This window comes from Protopterus annectens, chromosome 3.part0 (genome assembly GCF_019279795.1).
Source record: "Protopterus annectens isolate FY-2018-M chromosome 3.part0, PAN1.0, whole genome shotgun sequence".
In the NCBI taxonomy this organism is placed as follows: Eukaryota; Metazoa; Chordata; order Ceratodontiformes; family Protopteridae; genus Protopterus; species Protopterus annectens.
The window spans coordinates 798,694,246-798,714,763 of record NC_056731.1 but is presented as its reverse complement, the minus strand read 5'-3'; the positions used below and the strand labels follow the sequence as shown (position 1 = coordinate 798,714,763).

The 20,518-nt window shown below is 36.3% G+C and overlaps 1 protein-coding gene across 1 annotated transcript in view; it reads right to left on the bottom strand.

The window, feature by feature from the left end:
- The window catches only part of SLC6A19 (solute carrier family 6 member 19), a 251,135-nt gene that overhangs the window by 45,741 nt on the left and 184,876 nt on the right, over positions 1-20,518 (bottom strand). The window contains exons 7-8 of the mRNA XM_044066125.1: positions 20,323-20,451; positions 9,315-9,471 (exon numbers count right to left, since the gene is read on the bottom strand). Coding sequence (XP_043922060.1) covers positions 9,315-9,471; positions 20,323-20,451 — 286 coding nt within the window. The remainder of the gene's footprint in view (positions 1-9,314; positions 9,472-20,322; positions 20,452-20,518) is intronic.

Genomic DNA, 20,518 nt, shown 5'->3' with positions numbered 1-20,518 from the left:
GGGCATTTGTGTTTTGGCATGAGTATTTCTTCCAATTTATACCCAGATAGTTAAATTCACCCAGGATCAGGGTAAAGGGTTGAATCTTGATAGATTTGAATAGGACCAAATAGATGGAGTGGGCATCTTGAGTCAAGGTTGGAGGCCTATTGCTAGCTATGATTTGAATAGGGGTCTTGCCAATTGTTAGCTGCACCTAGAGTGTTTCCTGTATGTCATAGTGTTTGACCAGCCTGGAGGTGTGTATGTCTTTTATATATATTGCAACTCCACCTCCTTTTGCTTTGCTATGATGAGTAACCTGGTATGGCTGGGGTGATCTCCGTAGATTTGAACCAGGTTTCTGTGACTGCACAAATGTCAGCATCTTCCAGGGTTAAGAATGCTTGCAATGAGTGCAGTTTCATGCTTAGACTCTTAGCGTTTAACAGCATGACCTTTAATTTATGCTTTGATGATATTTTCATGCTGGTAATTTTGACTTCATGGCATTGCCTAAAAAGGCACTATGGGTGAGGCAAGAACCTTTGCCAGGAGCCAGAAGCCCAATTGAGGCAGATGCAGGCCATCTCTGGCAAAGCATTGTGGTTTGTCAATCATGTCATCCCAGGCTGTCAGGTACTGGATCCCTTTGGAATGATACCAGAAACTAAGCCAATTGTTAAAGTCAGTCATTTTCTGTTTGTATTGAGGCATCATTCAGGGTGATGGTAGAATGCTGCTTAAGGCTAGGAACATACCTGCCTGGGACACATATTCAACAAGCTTGATCATGTCTCTCTTCTTATAGTCCAGGGAGGTACGTCTAAAGTTATTCACGCCAACATGAACTATGACAGAGTCATAACAGTACCTGTTGAAAGACTTGAGTGTATGGGTGATATGGCAGATTCATGCACTTCAGAAACAACTAACCATGACTTTGTCCTTATCCAGCTTGGTGAGGGGCACATCTGTGTGTCTCACAATGGATTCTCCTATGGCTAACATGTTGGGTTTATGTTTAGGTCTTAGTGGCTGTGAGACATAGGTGTGTGGACTATGTGTGGTGTGTAGTGTAGTGGGCAGTGGAGTTTGCATGTGTTTTTGCCTCGGATGTCTCTTTTGTTTGAGTATGTTTTTGTTGAGGACCTCTGCATATGTGGAGGTGTGTTGTGTAGGTGTTGGTGGTGTTTGAGGTGTGGTGTTTGCGTTGACAACCTTCTCAATGCCAGATATACTGGCTTGTGGGGGAGAGAGCAATGACACTAAGTGCTTGATGTAATTGCATCTCTCACACATTGTGTTCCTAGGTGGTAGTAGTAGAGGGCTGTCCGTGTACATGAGGCAGTTGCTACACTGTCTCAGGATGCCCATATCAACCAGACTGGTAGGAGAAAACGTTGGAAATTGTCCATCCATATTTGTCAGAAACTGAGGGAGAGAGGAAAGAGAGAGCCAAGAGGGTAACAGGTGGAAGGTCTAAGAATTGTACTACTAGGTGCTCATACAAGTGCTATTAATGGAATATTTGTTGCTGGAATACCTCAAAAAGGGTTAAAAACAGTACACCTAAAGCTCTGGATACAGCAAACCTTTATCAAGACTATGTTACTCAATTTAAGGTTAAGAACACAGTAAACAAACTCACAAAGAAGCACAGATTAACCACTTACAGACAAAACAACAGAACTCACAGTATGAAAAAATACAGTTAAACAGAAATGAAATGCAATAAATTGCAGTTAAACAGTAATGAATTGCAATAAATAGCAATGAAATATAGTTTATTTATTTATTTATTTATTTATATTAATCAGTAAACTGCTTTAAAACAGCGCAGATGTGATAAATTATGTCACAATCACAACAGTAAAAGACAGCTCAAATAAAGCAGCAATTCAGTAAAATATTGTCATCAATTTAATAAGGCTACTGAAAAGTAGTAATAAATACAGCAAACTAAATGCAGCTGAACTCCTAAGCACAAGCAGCAAAATGAAGTAGGAAGAGACACAATTTTTTTAGTAGAAAGTGAGGAGACAGCAGATAATTCAAGGTTGAGAAGCTAAAGGGTTTGGCTTCACAACTTATCGCACTGTACACAGTGAATGAGCTGATGTAATGGGACTGGAGGGAGTGTCCAATATCAAGTTTAAACTAGAGGCGGGCAACTCAAAGTCACCAAGCTTTAATGCCATAACTGGGTGGGTAGGATACACAAGATCAGAACAGAGGTAAGGATTGGATTCACTAAGTCTAAAAAACAGTTGCACGGTTTAAACAGATATGCAGTAAATGTTTTAGTAAATCACAAGTGCAGAAAACAGTTGAAAATAAGCACTTATCTTTTCCAGTATCACAGCAGAGCAATGGGAGAAGACCTATCTCACTGCAGCTTTGAACAAACAAGTACAAACTGGTTTAAACACTGGCTATTTAAGGCAGAGAAACAGAAACCAGCCAAATTACCCAATCAAATAAAAATATATAGCCTTGCAGTAATGCCTCTAGCTAGATTAGGCCAGACTGAATTCCCCCTTCCATGAAGAAACAGCTAGGCCTCTCTAGACAAAGACTTCACTACAAGCTCCAAAGGTCACAAACAGTAATAGATATTCAGCTCTATGCTAGTGTTGTTCAAGTACAGCAACAAGTAAAAAGAACAGAACAGACAAACAAAATGGAGACAAAGATAAAAAGGGTAAGGATTGAATTCACTAAGTCTAAAAAACAGTTGCACAGTTTAAACAGATATACACTGGAGTCTGATTGCCATGATTAAGGTTTTAGACATTCCTCACTGTCTTCACCACAATTCCCACACTATTTCTAGTCTGCTCTCCTCCTGTGTGGTAGACACTGGATCCCAAGGCAAATGACTCTGCTCCATTGTCCTTCCACCTTGTCTCCTGCATACATAAGATGTCCAGCCTCCTCCTTACCATCATGTCATCCACTTCCAAGCTGCATCCTGTCAGTGACTCTATAGTGAGTGCAGCAATTCTTAGTTCATGTTTGGCGGGTTGATTGGTTTTATGTCCAGCTTTCACATAACAGAGCTATCCCAGGTAACAGAAGCTGGGCAACTGGACACTGGACAGCCAGTAACTTATTGACCTAGGGCTGCTGGGCTTTCTGGCAGGCATGCCCACCCCTCCCACCTTTAACATGCATCCCTAGCATAGGTTGGAATAGGCCAGGTCCTCAACCCACTTATCACTGGCAAATACCCATACCCATTTGGTGACATTAGTCAACATGACTGAATCACCAAGAGCTGTATTTTACACCAAGTGGCTATCCCTGCCATGGTATGCAGTCTGTGATCTGTGTTCTCCCATCTTGAGGATGCTGCACACCACAGTAGATGCCCAAATTGTTTAGTCTATACATCCCTTCCCCTATAGGGCACCATCTAGAGTCTGTGCTGCTACCCACAACTCCATTCTTGGATGAGTTTGAGAGGGAAATACTTAACATGTTTTGGGGATGTGGGAGGAACCCACAGAGACACAGTGAGAACATTAAAACTCCATATAGGCATTGACCAGAGATCAGGATCAAATCTTAACCATTATGTCAACTGGTGTGAAAAAGAAATTCTGCTAGAATAAGATGACTGAGACAAGTTTTAATTTTCTCGACTGTACATTACAGGAGAGAAGCAGGAGAGCTATAGGAACATTGTTAGAAGAAAGGTGACTCTGACTAGCTACCTGGCAGGTAGAAGAAGTACTTCTGCACATGGGGAGTTTGAATCAAACATGCTCAAACAAGCACATCAAACAGTCTATTACTTCCATCTGTATAACAAATCATTAAATCTCTACTTACTGCAGGTTACATTACAGGGTACTAGCCTCCGCAGAAAACAGTTGTTAGTGGCACGCTCTTTTCTAACTGTGATATAAATCCCACTGTGTTACAAGAAGCTGCAGATATTTGCCCAACACCAGATCTTCTTTTCATCACTTTCCTTCTCCTCATCTCCTTTTCCTCAGGATTTTCCTGATAGTTCATCTACCTTCACTCAGTTATCTCAATTATTCCTTTGGGGTGAAAGTCCTGCTTGTCTAGGTTATATGAGAGCCCCATGGACCAAATTCCTGTCTAAGGGAACCTTATCAGCCCATTTGTTTTCCCTATGGCAAGAGTCAGGTGGGTGGTATTGAACTTGAAGAGACATAGATCCAGGTGGAATGGTGAAATATCCTACCTTCTCCCATGGAGTTATCCCCAAAGTGTCTCCCTTGGGCTCTACATAGTGCTGCCTGCTTAGCAAAGTACATACATGAAGCAACGAGTGTTCTGCAGGCTCATGTCTTTGGGTGCAATACCCAGTTTTTCTACTAGGTGTCACCCTAAAGGCAAACCAGAGCACTTTTCTCCCCGCAAATAAATGAACTAACAATGTAGGGTCACTACTATCCTCGCAGACTGACCTCATCCATTGCTAATGCTGACAGTTAACTATGACTCATCTCAGTAGCAGTCAGGGCTTCATCTCTGTGCACCAAGGGTCTTGGCTAGCTTATTTTCATAAATTTCAATTGATGTGCACTATAGCTGTGTTTTAGGTAGTAACCTATGATTAGGGTTATTTATTTGAAATTTATAGTTTATGAAGTGTTTCATTTTATATGTGAAATTATATTGTTTTGATTTGTGAGAGTTTCTGTAAATATATGACTTTATTGTGTTTTTCTGTAGTGTATATACTATAATATATTGTGGTATACTATACAGGACAGAATACTACATGTAGCTTTAAATTACGTTTTAAAGTAGCGGAACATGTTAGAAATAATTGGCAATTCATTGGTGAAAAATGCTAGAACAGTGGATTATATAACATGGGAAAAGTGTCATTAGTGAGTTAAGATGAAGAAAGCAAGTTGAGGCAGTAGGTTATAGATGGAGTTTTTTAAGGGTATGTGAAAGGTTTTGAGGAAAAGATAGAAAAGGAAGACTAAAAGGCCAATGTTGCTGCACTAGAATGTAAAACAAACAGTTAACACTAAAGGAAAGGCACAGAAGAGGTGGATTGAAGAAGGTGGGATGATTGAAGAACTACAGTGCAAAGAAACTTGCTGAAGGGCAAAAATGAGGTGAAAGGCAGGCACAAGGTTAAAGGGAATTGGAAAAATTAATCAATAAATACAACAAGGAATTTTTGAAGTATTGTTATAATTCTCATGCATTTGTGTTTTAGTTAATTTCATATAGATTCTGCATGTGGGAATCTCCCATCCTCCAAAAGTGACTGTCAATACACAAAAATTCCATGCCCAGCTTTTAAAAAGAGAACAGTATAGTTGACCACTGACTGAAGATACCATTCACAGCTGATCCTGCTCAAAACTGGATTGCTGACATCACATAGAGGGACCCGCCCCCCCATTCTTTACTAATGGATCAGTAACACCTGTCATTCATAACATGGCAGTCCCCCCCCCCCCCTCTCTGATAAAATGTGAGGCAAATATTTTCTGCTAGAACAGAATATGTGCTTTTCAAGCTATAATTTTGAAATGGAGTTTGTTTAGGGGGTTAACATCTATATGTCCTATGAACTTGTTGCATTTTATTACTAAAACTCTGGATCATATGGAATAGCTGATCACTGTCTTGCCGAATGGAGAGAAGGCATTCAATAAAGTTAGGTGAGCTTTCTTATTTGCAGTCTTTCAGTTTATAAGGTTACTGAAATTATGTTGTGCCTACATTAGGATATCATATATCACCCCCTCAAGTACAAATGTATTCCAGTGGCATGTTCCCTAAAGAGTTCCTGATATGCCTGGATACCTGACAAAATTTATCCTGGCCCTCTGCCTCTGCAGGCTTACTATACAACAACTCATTTTAAACAATCAAGACAAGCATTAACATTAAAGCTGAAAGAGAGTGCATCCCATAGGTAAGTGAACCCTGTTTTGTCTCTGCAGCATTGTGTAAAGATAAATTAAAAGTATATTAATTTTCCCAATAACAAGCTGTACATGGACTGAACTATTACCTAAGTACTGCATACATCTATACTAAAAGGAGCACTTACCTAACTTGAGGATGCCTGTGTTCCATCAGTGTTAAAATATCTTATGATATAAACTTTACAAATTCAATACAAACGCTCTATAGTACTGTGTACTACATGTGCCTGTGCGCCACTCAAAGAAAATACGTTCTTCTGTATAACCACATGACATTACTACGATTCATGTCTATGAATTTTGATAATGACAGGCAGCCTATTAAGCAGAGTACCCAGAATGCATATATGCCACTGTACATTTTGTTTATGCATAGCACATCCTGCCTCTATCTTTGTGTAGTTTGCAGGTGATTGATGCATGTGTATAAAATGTTTCTTTTTTGTGTAACTACAGGGGATGTTATAGTCTGCATGTGTTTTGTGTGTGTGTGTGTGTGTGTGTGTGTGTGTGTGTGTGTGTGTGTGTGTGTGTGTGTGTGTGTGTGTTTGCTCGCTTGCTTGTATAACTCTATACATCGTCCAGTGCAGTGTCAAAAATCAAGATTTATACCAGTAAAGATAAAAATAACATGATGCTGAAACCAGATAATCACTGCAAACTATTCATTACAAAATAAAGTGGGGAGTACTTTCATTCCTTACAACTGACTTGGGACTTTTTCAGACAAATAAATGAACTGTTGACATGTACATTAAATTGTAACTCACAGTCTCACATTACTTATGAAATCTTACAATAAACGCCTTCAAATTTAATTCAGATTTTTTTACTTATTTATTCATTTCAACCAGGGGAGGTACTGACTGTAAACACTAGCTGCTTAATTCTCTTTTATTCAAGTTTTGTCACTCTGACCTGACAGTGAAACATTTTAACAATTGACTATGGCCATATCATCCTAGTTGTGCTTGATCTTGGAAACTAAGTAGGCTTGGGCTTGGTTAGTACTCATATGGGAGACTACCTATAAATACCCGGTGCTGATCTTAAGCTTTTCATAAGTTGGTTTATATGTATATTTGTGCATGCATCAATATGAATGTGATTTTAACATTTTTTTGTCTTATCATTGAAAGTTTTTATTGGTGGGTTTATGTCACTGTAAGATGCTATTTGATGTACACATAATAATGGTTTATTTAAAGTTTCAAATCAATTGTAAGAAGCAAAAGTGCTCAGAGCTTTGAGCTGTAATAAACTGAAGTAATCATCTGGTCTTGGCATTACACACACACACACGTGTGTGTGTGTGTGTGTGTGTGTGTGTGTGTGTGTGTGTGTGTGTGTGTGTGTGTGTAGACATGCACATATAATACATATATGGATCTACATATATAAACCACATTTCAAAGTTCCCTCCAGCCTCAAGAAGAACAACACAAGATAACTTGGGGAAGTTTGAGCCTACGCATCCAGTTATCTAGGTTTACATTGAAGGTGGCAAGGGTCTACTCTGCTTGACATGTAGTGGAAGTGTGTTCCAGAAGTAGGGGGGTATATTAGGATACCAAAGTAATCCAAAAAAAGAGGAGCGGAGAGCGAAAATGTGAGTTCAATCTGTAATTTTATTCTAACCACGTAGATTCGTTTGGTATTGGTTTTGGAGTCGTTTTTACCACTACCTTTTGCTTTTCTGGGTATATTAGGATATGACTGTATCATGCCATGTCTTATTTATCTGTTGATGAAGATTTAGGTCCTTTAACCGGGTATTTGAGGAACTATTTGTTCTCTGATGGAATATCAGGTAAAGGAGGGTTGACTATTTTATGGCTTGAATGGTTGGACATAAATCACTGTGGAGAAATCTATAAGAGATCAACTGCAGGTTGAGGTCTGACAGTCTGTCCAGGTGAATGCGGATGAGTGAGGATCTTGAGGTCATTGATCTTTTTAGTAATGGATCTCTGAGGTCTCTCAAGTTGAGTGCTTTGTATCGACAAATAAAAGCCAAAAGATGCATTGCATTCAATAATGGCTCTGAAAACAGATGAATAAAGGGGAATTAAGATTTCACTGGATCTACACGAGATATTTTTAAAATAGAAGGATTTCTGAACTATTATGCAGACATGATGGTCAAAAGATAAGAATTATCAACAGCAGTGCCTAGATCCTTAAAAACAGTATTTATTTACAGGGATGTGTCACCTATATAGTACAATGTAGAAATGTTTTATTTAACCAAATGAACTATACTGTTATTGTTACTAAAGTCAATAAACAATAATAAATGTTAAGAAAAATCTCCTTCCCTTTGGCTAGCTGTGCAGTACTTTTCTGCAAAGCATGAGGGCTTCTTTAGATCTGTTGATGAAATGTGATCATTCATTTGTGTTTATTTACCCAGGCAGAGCAATGTCCCATACAGACAGTTTTTAAACATATCCCAGGAGCACTGCCTGATTGCTTGGAGATACAATGCAGGATCATGGAAGCTGAGGAAATCAATTATGTGTCGGACAATGCATTTTTTACTGGATGACAAAAAAAAAAAAAAAAAAAAAAAATATATATATATATATATATATATATATATATATATATATATATATATATATATATTTTTTTTTTATTGATTGCCAAATGGTGTAATGTTTAAATATTTCCAACCATGTATAATGTCTTTGATAAATTCACAGATTTTGTTTAATAATAATCTGTTTAATAAGAAGTGCCACATCATTATTAATTTTATTTCAATTTTATTTAAAGTGCATAAGGTTTAAATTATTAAGACATTTAGTAAGTAGGGCAGTACCAGCTCAAATATCACACTGATAAGGATAGGGGAAGGGATTTGAATTTGCTAACATGTATATCAATGCACTTTCTTTCAAAACAAAATAAATCACTCTCATGCCTGATAACAGGTATATAGTCAAAAAGGTTGGGATTAAACTATCATTCTATTTTTTTTTGTTTTGTTTGGATCACTTGTCCGTGCGCTTAATAAAGGATTTTTGACTAGAAACAGACTGTCTGCCCTGCTTGGATTACTTCTGAAATCCTACTAGAGCTAATAGTTCCGTATAATATTAATAATATTTCAAAATATATTTTTATTTTTTATTTAGGACATTTTTACGTTCGCTTCTTCTACCATTTTATGCTTTTTAATATATAGGGATTAACTAGACATGCAGGAATTGAAAAACTTCCACACAGAGACGTTCCCTACTTCTTTAAGCTTTAATTTATTGAACATTAGTACAACCTTCACTTGATACAAAACCATAACAGGTTTAAATGTTAGTCTCTGACACAGCAATAAAATACTGTATGAAAATACTGTAGGAATAAATATTTGACAGCATAGTTCTATCATGAACTTACGTCGGACAGAAAAGACTCCAGGTCACATGTCTTGAGATTAAGTTGTGCAATGATATCAGGACTGGTGCTGTTGTAGTGATGTAAGACTTCGTTATAATTGCCCTGTGTTATATTGCCTTCTGGGATTTCAAATGTATTCATCAAGGCCAAAATATTTCTGTTATTAAATGAAAACACAGTTTGATATTAATTTAACTGCATGTATTTCATGTAGTCATTTGACTGTTAGCAATAAATTCACTTTACAAAACTGTAAATGGCTGAAAGACATATATTCATGTATCTATTAAAAACATTTTAAACAATTTGTCTGACTTTTGTAGCTGGTCTTCATTTCTGCCTTAAAAGAGCTGAGATTGACTAGAAGTTCTGTCACAAGAGGGCTACTTGGGCAAGAAATGCATTACTGGAAAACAAACCATTCATCTGGAACCATTATTGAGGCTGCAGATTTACTAATAGATGAAGAACCAAATAAGTTAAGACAGACATTTAAACACATGTGTTTATGTTATTACACATTAGCACAGATACCGACAGAGGTTAATCCTGAGCTCAAAGGTAAGCTCACTTTTATCCAGTGCAAACACTTCTACTTCCTCTCTCCAGCCTACATTAAAAGTGAGGAAAGGTAGAAAGAGTAGAAAATGCTGTAGAACTTTTCTTGGATTTTGTAGGAAGTATATGGATTGCAATAAAAAATATGCAATTTAAGAGACTGTATCAGAACACTTCTTCCTGTTGACAATGTAGAAAAGGTTGATTTCTGTTACATACAGTGAAAACATTAATTTCCTAACAATACAAGACATTTTTCAGTGATGCACAAGTAGGTCAGATGATATGGATTTGTAAAACATTATGAAAATATACAGAGCAAAGCAAACCCTGTAGTCATTTGCTGAACAGAAATAACCACTCATGTTCTATGAAGGCAAATAATTCTGAGTTATGAGATTAGAAATGAAAGTTGATGGTAGCAATCCCAAAGGATAAATCACTATAATCTTGACATTTCTGACTGATTTTGCTTTTTTTTTAACGCTAATCTTTAAAGTTGGCACTTATTTTTATAGACATTTTATTGATAAAATTCTCTACCTTCTTTGTTTTATTGTAAAGATCATGAAAGTATAAGACCAAGTAGACTGATAGAGCACAGTTGCCAGTTCTTGAAATATTTTTCAGAGCTATATCTCACTATTTTTTTAGATATTTCCATGTTAAGTTCATCCATAGGTGAATTCACAGCAGACTAGAGAGAACTTGGAGTGAAGGTGTTGTTATATTAATATATATTGTTGCTCAATTACTTGTTGTTACTATTAAAAAAATAGTGGGTTTAGGGAACTGGATATGCAGGATGTACAGAAAATGATGATTTGATTAGTGGAGGAGTGTTTCGCTGACCATGCCATCTCACATATTTAAGATTCATCTACTTAAAATGGAGCTGGTGCATAAAAATAATTTAATTTGTTTTGAAAAAGAGATTTTTTTTACAGACAAAAGGTGTAGTGTTGGGTTCAGCATGTGGGGGTCTATTTGCCAATGCAGCCATGATACAGCAGATGTATCCACTTTCTATAGTTCATGCAAATTCTATGCCAGTTATCTGGATAATATATTTATTTTGTGGGCTAGAGATGTTGACATCATTCCCCAGTTCCTGGATTTCATCGAAAACACCACAGAATTTCTCCAATTCACCTACCAAGTCCATAATACCTATATAGCGGTTGTCAAAGACCAATTTATTCAAGCTGCCTGAATGATCACAGATGAGGAAAGTTTTGGGATGAATGCTATTGTTAAGGGGCATGTTTTTGAAACATGGATATCCATTTACTTTTATTAGTGAATTAATGACTGAGATCATGAATAAACATGAAAGGAAACACTTCATACCCATCCTTGGGGCAGCAGTGTAAGATCATATTAGTCCATCAGTTATGGGTGCACACACAGCCATACATTATCACTAACAGGAATGTTAAATATAAGAATTCCTTTATTACAGTATTTCATCCGGACAGCTACCGTTAGAAGCATACTTACTAAAAACTGGAATATTTTGACAAAAGACAAACACATTAGAGAGCATGTAGGTTTATCTCCAAGCATTGTTTATAAGAAGGGGCAAAACCACCAGTTTTTATCTGAAAAGAAATCAGTACAATAATCAAAGCACTTTGGGATGGCGAAATGTAGCCGCTGCCCATATTGCAATATTTTTAATCAGTAATTTGTCAATAATGGTGTCCAGTTTAGACCTAAAAACTGCTCTAACTGTAATTCTACTAAAGTCATTTATTGTGCTCAATGCCAGCACTGTGAAGCATTTTATGTTGGTAAGACAGAAAGGTGTCTACGTGGCAGAACATATGAGCACACATGATATTAGAACTAAAAATGATACCAATGCTCTTTCCAAACATACCATGGAATAACCTGACCACACCATTAAATTTTTCATTTTAGAACAATTTGTCCTGTCAGATAGAGGAGGCCCATGGACACTTAGTCTGGAAAAACCTGAATTTCACTGACAATTGAAACCTGATGCCATGAATTGGCATGGTTTGAACAACCAAATATCCAAAAACTGAAATCTTTAGAAAGGTGATGGCTGCAATATGTTGTCAATACATTATTAATATGTAAAAAATCAGAAGCACATGTATAAACTAACTTTAATTTTGTTGTAATTCACGTTAGTTTTCTACCTGCATGGCCCTTTAAATCTTCTATAAATCCTCTTTAAATCCTCCCAAAGGAAGCATGACATCACTGGGGGGCTTTGCATTCATTTGATCTATTTTTCTTCCTTAGGCTGGTATATATGTATATATATATATATATATATATATATATATATATATATATATATATATATATATATATCTATATATATCTATACATATATATATATATATATATATATATATATATATATATATATAGACTCAATTTTTCAAACATGGTTTTATCTGAAGAAGATTTCATTAAGAAGATGAAACTGCTGATCTTTTACTTGTTTCCATCAGCATTTCAATATTAAAGCAACCTTTTTTATTGCGAATTGTGGCTCCAGGTGTACTGTGTCCATACTTTAAACTATCTTGACTTTGCTAAGTATATCCTCCAAGAAATTCTGGAATTTGGCCCAGCCCCCCCCCCCCCTTCTCAGTCTACTATAGTATTTATCCCATACTGCCTAAGTCTACTGCAGTAGTGATCTAATGATGAACACAGTACATTTGTGTAAGTAAACTTGCTATAACAGCAGGAGTTTAAATAGATCAGTTCTGTAGTAGCCACTCCCTCCCACCATCAGCATGTTTTTGCTATTTTTTTACCAGGATGTGTTTTTTATGTCCCTATCTGACAGGCTCTAGCCTCCCTTTCATTTGAAGCAAGAAAGCTCTGAAGTATTTGGCAGCCTAGCTACTGTTTATCTACATATACCAGTGGCTAAGAGGTATTGAAGGAGCTCTATCACTTTAGACCACTTTAGACCAGCTGAGTCCAATTCTTGTCAGGATATCCCATCTTGCTTAAGGCTACTGCAGCAGTGATTTATTAGAACATCTACTGTTATGGCAAGTTTACTTACACAACTGTATTTTGTACTATCATCCCTGTTATGCAGCTGTTGTCTATTTGTCTCCTTCCTAGAGCTGCTTTATTTTAGTTATGACATTATAGACCCTATACTGCTGCTTTTATATTTGTTATCATCATCTCTATTTAACAACTGTTTTATGGTTACCTGACTCATACAGTTGTTTACTTTAATTATTACATTACTGACTGCACTGTTACATTTACATTTGCTGGCTACATACTTGTTCATCATACCTCTCAACTGTCCAGATTTTCACAGTCTGTCCAGATTTTTGTCTCACATTTTTGGTCTGTTCCTCATACAATTTCTGATTTCCTGGCAAATCGCTGGGGACTGAAGTCACTAAATAATGACGTGCATTTGAGAGTCACCCTTTACACCATTCAGAAACTATATATTAACATATATTATATTATTCTATCAACTTTCTAAGTCTTTAAGGGCAATATTTAAAACCTGTCCCTATTTTTGGGGCCTTTGTCCCCCATTAATATAAGTTTTGCCCAGATTTTTTACCCTAAGAAGTTAAGAGGTATTCTGATCATTAGTATACTTCATATCTATAGCTTCTCTGAGGACATTGCCAGTGCTAAGCCCATATATGCTGAGGTCCTAAAGAAATATTTTCCTAAGTCTCCAAGAAAATGCAACAGTAAAATCAAATGTATCAGTAGATGCAAACCTCAGCCACATAACAGCACTCCCACCCCACATAAAATGACATTCCAAAACTTCCACGCTCAGCGCAAGTCAACAAGTTTACATGCCTAATCCCATTAAACCACTGGCGCTAGCACTGAGCAGCATCATATCCTTATCAAAAATGATACCACAATTCAAGCAAAAAATAATTGATTTCAACTACTAGCTCATTTGTAATTTGTGCCTTTCTAGGGAGGGTCTAATGTGTGTCAAAGTGGAAAGCAATAGTCGACATTCCTTCCTGTTTTGCCAGGGATAGCCAGTACCTATCACTTCATGGCCCCTACGCAAAAGGTAAAACATCTTCTCCCCGTATAATGACTTTTTTAGACAAAGTCAGTGTTCTATGCCTACCAACTTACAAATCCCCAGTCTGGGTTATATCAGCGTGATACTGCTCTGTGCTAGGAGTCTTAAAAAATGTCTGACCTTTAGGCCAAAAAGTGCCCTAAACAAATGCATATGTGTATAATTACTGACACATGGCTTCATTGTAATGCAAATACACTCTGTACATGGGTTCATTGACTATTAGTCATACAGACCATCTGGAGATGGCAAGGGGGTATCCACATACATCTACAGTCCTATCACCTTACATCAAGGTTAGCGTGATACCAACTATGAACTCTTAGAAATTGTTTCAAATTAACAAATTCAATTACCATATTATTACCAACAACAGATCTGCCTCTTTGTCCTCTATGGATCATGATATCCAAAGCAATAGCAAGGACAGGGCAAAGGGTGTGGCTGCCCTGTGAGAAGGCTATTGGGAGCATGGTTGTCATTGTAGGACAAATGCTGCTCAGTCCCTGAAAATGGTATCAGTGATCATTTAAGCAGCCATAGTCAATGACAGTGTATTAGTGTCTCTGTTAAGAACTGTAACACAGTTTAGCACAGAGTTATTATACAGATACACAATATCACTTTGCTCAGCCTGAATACCTTTTTTAGCTGCTAATGACCTCAACCAGGTAACTCCTTGCAAAGGCATTGCTACAGCAAAAAGCTATTACCTGTATAAAAAGTAGATCTTTACTTAACCTGATTTATTTTTTTTAAATTTTTGTTTACTTATGTATTATTCATTCATTTTTGATTCTCCACTCTGAGAGATTTTTTAACCTCAACTTCAAACTGGGAGAGTGGGAACTAAATCAGGACATTAAATTTGCTCAGGGCATTAACTAAACTGCCTGACTTTAGTGCAGATCTGATGATGTCTACCGAAACCATGTATAGAATATACCTATTAACCCAAATATTATACTAGGAGACTTCAATTATCTATCTATTAAATGACAAATATATATCACCACCAACTAATATGTACAGTAGCTCCCAAACTTTGTAAATGCCAGCTCCTGGGACGAAATTTTACCAAAACCCAACAGAGATTCCACTCTGAATTGCTTCATTCTTAAAACCATTGCGCCAGCATGCTCCTTACTAAAATTTGAATCTTAATTGTTGAAACCCAGCCAACAAGTGACATTTTCTCTTAGAACCAAACCCATGCGACTAGCTATTTTTATGGTGTTTAGGAACTTCTCTGGAGCTAACCTCTTATCACTGTCTTAAGACCTAAAGAAGTTAAAAACTCTCCTCAGTCTGATGACCCTAATAACAAGTGCCATGTACTCTTCTGACTTCAACTCGTATCTAAATTCCATCAATGAACTTTCATACCCATTTCTCATAAATATGATAGCAAATTCAGGAACCCTTATGGTGTAATCAAAAAATCAACAAGCTGTACAAAAAAAATTCTTTCCGAAGTACTAATTTAACAACCTTTCCATTATAAAATGGATCTTAAACTGGTCTGTAAGATATTCAGGAGTGCCATCTCCTTTAAGGGTAATCATAAGGCCTTACTTAATTATGTTAGAAAAATCAAAAATAATGCTTAGTATTACCCAGTGCTGATCTCTAACATTACTCACTCTACCCCTTAAGACATTGCAATTATACTAACAGACAAATTTAGTTCTAATTGTTACCTGCTTTGATCTCCAGTGTTTGCTCAGGCCTCTACTTTCTGTACCTCCCTCTAAAATTGCTTCCAACAAGTCATGCCAGTGCTTTCTATAACTAGAATTATGAGCTCTATGGGTAATGAGAAAATACCAGGCTGTCTCTTAATTGGCACTAAACACTGGCTTACTGAATCTCTCAGCATTATCATTCAGCCTCAGAAGCTCGGAATGCAGCCAATATGGTATTCCATCACAAGATGACTCCAGCAGATATCATGGGAACTGTAGTCTGGTCAGTGTTTCCAACATTACTTGTATGGTTGTGGAATGTATTATAGTTAAGCTCATTAATAACATCAGTAGTCTGTATTCCTTGATCTATTCAGTAAGTTAACTCCTCATGAAGGGTTCATGCCATCTTGAAAACTAAAGTAGTTGCAAAACCTGTGCTGGTCCAATAAAAATATTACATCATGACTGCTCAAGTGTGTCTTTGAGTTTTTCCTTGACCTCAGTGAAAAGGTGGATTCTGCCTACTTAATCTTGTAAATGTCTTTGAAAAAGTTGTTGACCATGGCCAGTCTGCCACACTGCCTACTTAGATCTAAGCAAAACCTTTGACACTATCCCTTGTTCTGGTATTATTAATAAGCCCAGCCACCTAAATTCTGTGTGACTTCCTCTATACCAAATTAGCTTTCAGATAGAACTCACATTGTGAGGCTTAGTGGTACACTATCTACTAGAAGACTACCATTTGTCGTGTCCCTGTAGAGAGAACCCCTACCCATTAGCTTTGAGACAGTACTCACGCTGTGAGGCTGAGTGATACACCATATACCTAGAGACCACCATTAGTCATGTCCCTGTAGAGGGAACCCCCTACCCTTCTTCAATGTTTACTTTGCTGATGTCAAGGCTGATGTCAGTGGTTTTTAATTAACCATGTTTGATGATGACTGCAGACCCAATGCTTTTACACACTCTGTTGTTTGCACAAGAAGGACTGAACTTTAGCAGCACTTATTGTACTGATCATGAGCTTAAATTCAAAGGGGAAAATGTGGCATATCATTTTCTTGTGAATAAAACAACCCTCTCCTTTTTACATACATTTTATCTCTCTTAAAGATTATGCTGTTATTACGGATTTTATCCTTTGACCAACATAAAGCAACCATAGTATGGAAATTATTTTATATTGCTCAACTAATTATGAAAAGTATATCCTCCAGATTTAAAGATGTTTTCTTCCCCCTCTATTCTTCCTTTATCTGGCCTATAATACGATACAATGTTGTTTGCCACATACATCTCCAAACACCTATCCAAACTTGAAAAGCCACAATGCTTCTAGAAAATGTCAGGTATGAACACTTTAAGATACATGGACAGTGTATAGACTCTGTCACTTTGCTTTGTCTCCTTAATTCTTATGGGATAAAATTATTAAAAAAATATTAGTCTAACATTTATTGCTGGTAAGGAAGACTGAAAATCTTTTTTTTTTTTTTAATGCTTGCCTGTCAGTCAATGTTTTACATGTATGAACTAGACAGCCTTTATGTTTAACATGTTGATTAGATATTACATAAACTACAGCTGAAAAGAAAGATAATCCATGTTTTACAAGGAATGGTTCAACTTTTCTTTGAAGCGTTGTAAATTTCTTAATTCAGTCAAAAACTTAAAAAATAATATATACTATAATACAAAACTATGAAAGATGTCACTTGATAAAAGTTTAATTACTACATTGGTGATACAGATTTATTCAGGCCTTTAATATTTTTAGAATGCATATTGTTTCTTCTTCTTCTTTAATGGTACAGTAAAGCATAATTTATTTGTAATCCTGCAAGTAAAGCATGAAAATTGTGTTAATATATGATGTTATGGCAAAACATCACGAGTTTTAAGAAAAAAAATCTTAACCTTATTATGAAACACCTTATAGGCAGTATTGTTAGCTAGTTTTTGTCTCAATGTAACTTTTTTTGATGCATGGTCTATTTTAATCATAGGAAATGTTATATCTATAGTCATTCAAGACAAGATTGTTTACTCAGTGAACTGGAAAGAAAGTGCTGAAACAGTAAACTGCTCTACCAACACATTGCTATGTAATCGAAGTGTAGAGCAGATGATCTTGGAGTAATGAATTTGATTGAGTTGGAATAACAATTTTCTGAACAATATGTGGCAATGTTACTTTTTGATTTTACATTATGGCCAGATATCAGATGGGATGATAATTATTTATGCAGTCTGGTATGTTTTTCTCTGTGATGATATTCCTGGACATGGATACAACTGCATGAATTATTGTACTTTCATTTTTATATGCATTATCATTTCTAGTAACATTATGAGTGAGTTAAACTTACTCAAAGACATGGCTGGATGGCTGGATGGATGGGTGATATACCTGCTGTCTGCTCTGGTCCAGTTACAACTTAGAGTTCCTAGCATGACTGATTCATTTTTAATATTAGCTGTACCAAGGAAAGCATTTCCTCTGCTGTATCACTAGGTGAATATGTCAGCACTTATCTACAGCTTATTGTAAGGTATTTGGCCTTGTTAACCGTGAATGAAACAATCATAATATCCAAGTTTCTAGTGGTTGGAATTTGTTGCAGACTATGGGAATCCTGTATGTTATTTCCATACATGATTGTGCTACTACCAGTACCTTTATGCATTCTTTCCTGACTATACCTACCATATCCCAGTGGTCCAAATTCACAATCTTAACTCAATTTCAGACATGGTTGTATCTGATTTATTCTGATGTACCCATCTTACTTAGCCTATTACATTTTCTATATTATTACTACTGACATCAATATAATTTATTTTAGGACAGATGCATTAAACTAATGTATATTATTAAGGTAATTGAGTGTTAGACTGCCTATCATGTGTTTTGGGTTGTGGTGTCTATCACCAAACAGCTACAGAGGCCAACTTCTTATGTTATTTAGATGATTTGAGATAAGATTGTAGTTGCAGGGGTAAACAAAATGAGAAACGTTCTTATTTTTTCAGTCAGCTGCTTATACTTAAGGCTATAAAGTTTGCCAGGGCTAAGAAGGTTACTTGGGGAGGTAGAGTTGATGAAGAGGATGTCAAAGGTGGCAGATGGTGATATGGAAGGCAGTTATTACCACAGCTGGATAGGCAGGCAGTGTAACAGCATAGTCTTCAGTATGAACAATACAAGAGACAAAAAGAGTTGGACAGGCTACAAGATGTGACGTAATTTCTAAGTGATGGTTATGATGTAATAGAAGATCTTAAGAACTTGCCAAATATTTGTCATGCATTTTAACCAGTAATCAAGGGCCACAAAAAATAACAGATGCATATTTAACTGAGTTAAGATACAGTTGAAGAATGTGAATCTGAGACCATGTTAGAACTCTGTGTCATAAAAATGGACTGTGGAAGCAAAGTACTTACTGCAGCAGATTAAACTTTAGGAAAAGATATGGATGTTTGTAGAGCAAATGAAACAAATATGTAAATAAAAGAGCTTACAGAGGAAATGGACGTATGTACATTAAACGTAAGCAGGAAAAGAAAATCAAAATTAAATTCAAAGAGACTGTTGACACTTCAATAATATTAAGCAATGCATGATAATAAAAAGGTATAATGGGAAGCCAGACAATGACTGCACAACAGAAAATAAGTTAGAAACATTTGAAGCAAAGCACTTTTGTTCAATATACAGCTACAGGCTTTCATTGTTTGAAACTGCTCAATAGCACCAGTACCTGCAACAAGTTAAATGCAGGGGATTATGGCCACCCACCAGAGACAAGATTAACAGGGAGTTTACAAACTTTTAGGCTAACAAAGAGGATTAACTCCCTCTGAGTTAGTATAATCCTTTCACTTAAATGCAATGCTTTGTATAATTGTTGTACATAGACCTAAAGCTGATACTTTTCCTTAAAAGGCTCTTATCACTTTTGATAGAGCACACAATGGATTTAGGATATTGTTTTTTTTTTAAATACAATGTGGCAGATACCATTTGTAAACAAAACATGGAATGCACAATCCACATAAATGAACAGGGTATTAAAAACAACCAAAAAAATGCATTCTTTTGTACATTGAAAGCTTACTCCACAGACTTTCATGCAGGAAACCTTGCCCACTGCTCTTATATACTTTACTTAAAAAAAAAAAAAAAACAAACAAACAAAAAAAAACTGCAAGACCAGTACATGGTGGTAACAGTAGCCTATTGACTAAGTATCCATGGCATATACAGGCTATTTTAATAAACATAATTTTTGAATAAAAGTTTCATCATAGCAGGAATCAGTTATTTTTGTTTTACAAACAATATGGCTGTCTCATAATAATACCCATTGGGCAGAAGGTAGGACCACTGGACACAGTCCTTTTTCAAGTGGGAGTTGAAAGCAATGTCTGGTTAAGTGACTTTCTCAAGGTTACACACTAGGTAAATGAAGGCCGAGGGAGTCCTATCCTGTACCAAAGGAACTATAGTATACAGTTTTAACACTCTGCTCTAACTGCCATATTCACAAAGCAAATTGCTATGGAGATTGTGTGGGCATACAGGATATGCAGAAGATAAGTCCTGATTTTTGTGGTGCAGTTTATAATATGCTGTAAATCAAACAAATGAAAAAAGAAATCCACTACTTACGCATCAAAGCATTCATCATATCTCTCTGTGGCACGGAATCCAATGATGGTATAAATTACAGTAGCAGCATAAACAGAAGTTAAGCCATTTATAATTGAAATGATAACAGCATCCTGTTCACAGTTGTTGCTATGAGAGAATAAATATGTTTTTCATTAGTTAAGGCTTAGGAACTAAAGGATACATTTTCATTTTA